At 35.0% G+C, this 4,657-nt stretch overlaps 1 protein-coding gene across 1 annotated transcript; it reads left to right on the forward strand.

Moving 5' to 3' along the window:
• Positions 1-902: 902 nt before the first annotated feature.
• Positions 903-4,214, forward strand: LOC110459411. Its single transcript, XM_021511645.1, has one exon. The coding sequence runs from the start codon at positions 993-995 to the stop codon at positions 2,412-2,414; it is 1,422 nt and encodes a 473-aa protein (XP_021367320.1). The 5' UTR covers positions 903-992; the 3' UTR covers positions 2,415-4,214.
• Positions 4,215-4,657: the final 443 nt, after the last annotated feature.

Raw genomic sequence — 4,657 nt, forward strand, 5'->3', positions numbered from 1 at the left:
ACGACCTTAATCGACAGGTGTAGATGTACGGTCATATGCATATATGTACTGTACTTGCAGATAAAATTAAAACTAAGACAGCGTTATCTGTAACCACTTACCTGTTCATAACAAGATACAATTAAACTTGGAAAGGTCCATTTCTATTTCGATAATTTCTAATACAACAATGAATGTTTATTTATGACCAATTCCATGCAATTCACTATTATTTCTGCGTATGTGTACAGTAAACTGACAGATCAGCCCTATAATTTACTGTTTTATAGTCATTGTGATAACGTGTAACGTACATTGAGGAACCGCAGAAGTGCAGAATAAATATGAAAGATGTACCTTATTTCACTTCCCTGTTTCACATTTTTCTCATTCAGTAAAATGAATCAATCAATCTTAAAATGCTGCAATATGTGCGCGTTCGTATTGCATATCCGTTGTTAAATCGTTAAATTGTGGACGCTTTGATATGCAAACGGTCACTTGGGTGCGTGTGCAGGTTATAGTCCATAAAATCATCGGATTAGTTTGTATAGATTTTGTTAAAAGAAACGTTAATCGTGCTCCTACTTTAGATTTCCCCTATTAGCATATTCAAAGTATATTCATTAAAATTCAGCAATCCATTCTTCATCGACCATTTGTTATATGTGTATACGTCAGCCAGTATAGATACGTGTATTTGACTTCACAGTACAATGGTTTTCAGATATCGATAACCTTTGTGAGCATATAAATAGTCAGTATTCTTAAACATAGTTAACTCATTTAAAGTTTTAAACATTTATCTGAATCTATTGTTATTTGGCATCATGTTAAATGTATGTATATAAACCGACATGGATAGCGTGTTATTTACTTCACAGTACACTGCGTTAAAGGTATGTGCCTCTGTTATAAGCATTGAATAGGACTCGTTTGAAAAACCAAACACACGTGATTCAAACAACATAACGAGCAATTGAAGAAGGAAGTTTAATTCCGAACAAATGTAAATGGCGGCCTGTAAGATATGGTTAGCTTTCACAGGATTTATCAAAACGTTAATAGCAATGGCAAGTAAGTTAGCTATCTGCTGCGCCCAGGTACACGTGCCCAACACGTGTGCTTGGTGTGAAAGCATACAGGACGTTAACTGGTACTGTAATGACTGCCAGGAGGCTCTGTGTGAACGCTGTTTTGAGGGTCATCAACGCGCGAGAAAGACACGAAATGACGTCGTTGTGCAAATAACAAAAGCAACAAGACAAAATGGTGCAGTTCTCCCAGAGGTATGTACGACACATCCCGGTAAATCATGTGATCTGTACTGTACAGAGTGTCACGTCGTTATGTGCTCCATGTGTTTTACCCAGAAACACAAACAGCACACATTCAAACATTTGGAAGAGGAAGTTGTTTCACAAAAACTTTACATGCACGATCAATTAAAGAATCTAAAGTCCAGTCTAGACGGGCACGTCAGTACTCTAACAAAGCGTAAAAGGGATAGCAAATCATTTAAAGAGAGCGCATATGTCATTCTCCAAACTGTACAAACTCGCCTATCCCACTTAATGCCTGATTGCATATTAAAGAATGGAGACTGCAGGTATGAGCAGAGAAACATTAACAGTAAACAGGTTCGTCAGATTGGTGCATATCTAATACATGTGAGACAAATCAACTCGATATGTCCTATTGACGACACTCAGGTATGGACGTCAGCATCTGGATCTAATGAATTGATAAAAGTCAACAAGAACGGCAAGGTCACAGAGTCAGTCAAGCTTGACTTTAACCCGTGGTGTCTGACATTGACCAACACAGAAGAACTACTGATCACGTGTTGTGGTGGTTCGCCACTGATACACAAATTATCCAAAGACAGACAAATAACCAGATTTACTGACATCAGTCCGTTACAAGCCTATGGTATCAGTGTCAGTGACAGTGACGAGGTATTCGTTACTACTCGCACTAAAACAATACAGGTACTGAACATGTCTGGGGAGAGGATCAGACAAATTTCGTTCGGCATGTCGTTACAAGCCCATGCCTATGGTATGCTGAGTATCGTATGTTTGACAACAGGATATATAGCTGTTACCATTGGCAATTTTGGTCGCTATTGTAAAGAAATGGTTGTCATCAACATAACTGATCAGGTCATACATAATTGGAGTGGGAGATTGGACCATGGTCGGACGATAGAGAAGACGATGCAATGTGATATAGCACGTGATAGATATGACAGAGTGTTTGTACCAGACTTCATCACTAACCAGGTATACGTCATATCGGGGAATGATAGAACGGCCCAGTGTCTCCTAGACGATAGACATGGATTAATGGGTCCAACGGCTGTGTGTGTAGACAGGTGTGGACATGTTTGGGTCGGCTGTTTCGATGGTTCAGTGTATGTGATGGAGCTATAAACAGGTGAGAACAGATACAAACAGATTACATAACATTAAAGTGGCAGTAGAAATGTCTCCAAGCCATACATTACAACCGCCAACGCCGCAAATGAACTTTAATTTTTTTTTTATATAATGACAGTGATGACAAGTCAATTATACAGACTTTTTATGGTTACCTGATTTGATCACACGTTTCCTTTTTTTACCGTTAATGTATCACAGGTAGGAAATAATTATAGAGTCCTAAATTTATGTTATATCATAATAAAATACAAAATGTGAAGATAAATACAGATCACGGTAAAATAACATTTTGAAGACGTCGCATTATTAGTATTATCCCATTGTACTAAATAATGCATAATCCCATTTTATTTTTCAAAGCATTTAATCACATAGAATCTTTGCTTCATGTCAATATGATCATTGTCTTATGATCATTTTGATTTTTCATTTTATTCATATTCATATAGTTTTGAGCGTCATAATAGGGAAAAAACTACGAAGGTGAATATATTTTTTTACGTTTTAATATGCCGTCTTCATTTGTTTTATATTCGGTTAGTTTGGGCAATGACCATGCATGATCGGTTCTAAGCATTGTTGTTTTGACCGCCTATTTTTTGTTATGTTCTCCCGTGACGTCATGGTATTGTTTCCTTTGAAGTTGTTTCTAAGGATGATAGAAGAAACATGAAATCATGGACTCCCGACCTTACCTCGGTCAATGCAACTGACAACACAAGACATTGATTTGTTAACTCATGGCATGTTCATAATAATTGAATAATTTTGCAAACGTTGCTATGTTCCTATAGCACACATTGCTATTGATGACAAACTTAATAACGCCCGGTTAGGCTTTATCTAGGTTTGTCACCTATATAATTATATGTTAAAGGACATAATTAATTCATTAATTATTTTTACATTTCGATAGAGAAGTTATGTGTCGTCTAGTTACTTTGAACAGTTCTTTGAGAAACAAATTGAGTGTTGACAACAATGAAACTGAAGACGTCAATATTTGCCTTGATGTAAATCAAATGTAAATATAATTATAGCCTAGATAGTGTTGTTATGATTTGTTTATAATCCAAATGTATGGTAACATTATTTATGTTTTAATCAACTTTTGTAGCAAAGGAACAAACAAATTATAACTCTCTTTAGACAAAGTACAAATCATTGAATGTAAATAGCTAGCATTACATTCTTAACAAACTTTAATTCAATTCATGACACGGTTTATTTATATCTATCTAACTAAACTTCGTAGTGTATATCAGTATTAAGTCTCTCTTTCAAACTAAAGTAAGTTCTATCATTATAAAGTCATCTAAAACATAAGCATTTGAGATTAATTGCAAAAAATAAGTACATCTTTTTTTCCCATTTGAACATACTGTTTAATCATTTTTTCGAATCTTTTGATCATTTACTGTACATTTAATGGCAGGTATGGTGTTGTGACGTAAATTATTGCGTCATACCATTAAATAACTAGACGCTCTCAGTTGCACATGTGACGTTGTGTAGGAGTCAGTACAGTATCACTATTTATTGGAGATAACTTCTTTTATCTTTATCTTGTTCATTATTTACAGTAACAACATGTTATATTGATTTTTTTTAAGTTTGGACATTACAGTATAGTTCTACTGTTTCAGTAAATGGATTTATTAATCACTCTGAAATTCACTGTTTTAATTGTCGAGCACCAATACGTTTTGTTATATAAGTCTGATGGCTGAAAATATTGCCGTACCAGTACACATATTTTTCGTTTATATTGTAAATAAAACAAATCAGTTTCATCGATTTAATTTGTGTTGTCATTACTACCATCTTAAACCAATGACCCTAGTTGAAGGGTTCTAAACTTATTGTATATATTGAATCAATGTCTTCCTACGAAACACAGAATATGCATTATCTTAAACAATGTCGTACCAGTGGTTAATATATTAAGCTTTGATATGTAATGCTGACTTTTTAAGACACACACGAACTTATCCCTTAACTATACTGAACAAAAAAATGAAACGCACAATTAAATTATGCAATCAATAGCCTATGATATTTTGGGAAATTTGTAAAAAGTTTATATCAATATGAAGGGACAAGTCTACTCTTTACAATACTGCAAGCGGTTCATGACAGTTTGAGGACTAATGGGTCTGCCATGAGTACCTAAGGTACGCAACGCAGTCTTTACAGCAGTCTTGAATCAGTTGCGCAAGTGCGACAATCGAATC

The sequence above is a fragment of the Mizuhopecten yessoensis genome, unplaced genomic scaffold, assembly GCF_002113885.1.
Source record: "Mizuhopecten yessoensis strain PY_sf001 unplaced genomic scaffold, ASM211388v2 scaffold10059, whole genome shotgun sequence".
Classification (NCBI taxonomy): domain Eukaryota; kingdom Metazoa; phylum Mollusca; class Bivalvia; order Pectinida; family Pectinidae; genus Mizuhopecten; species Mizuhopecten yessoensis.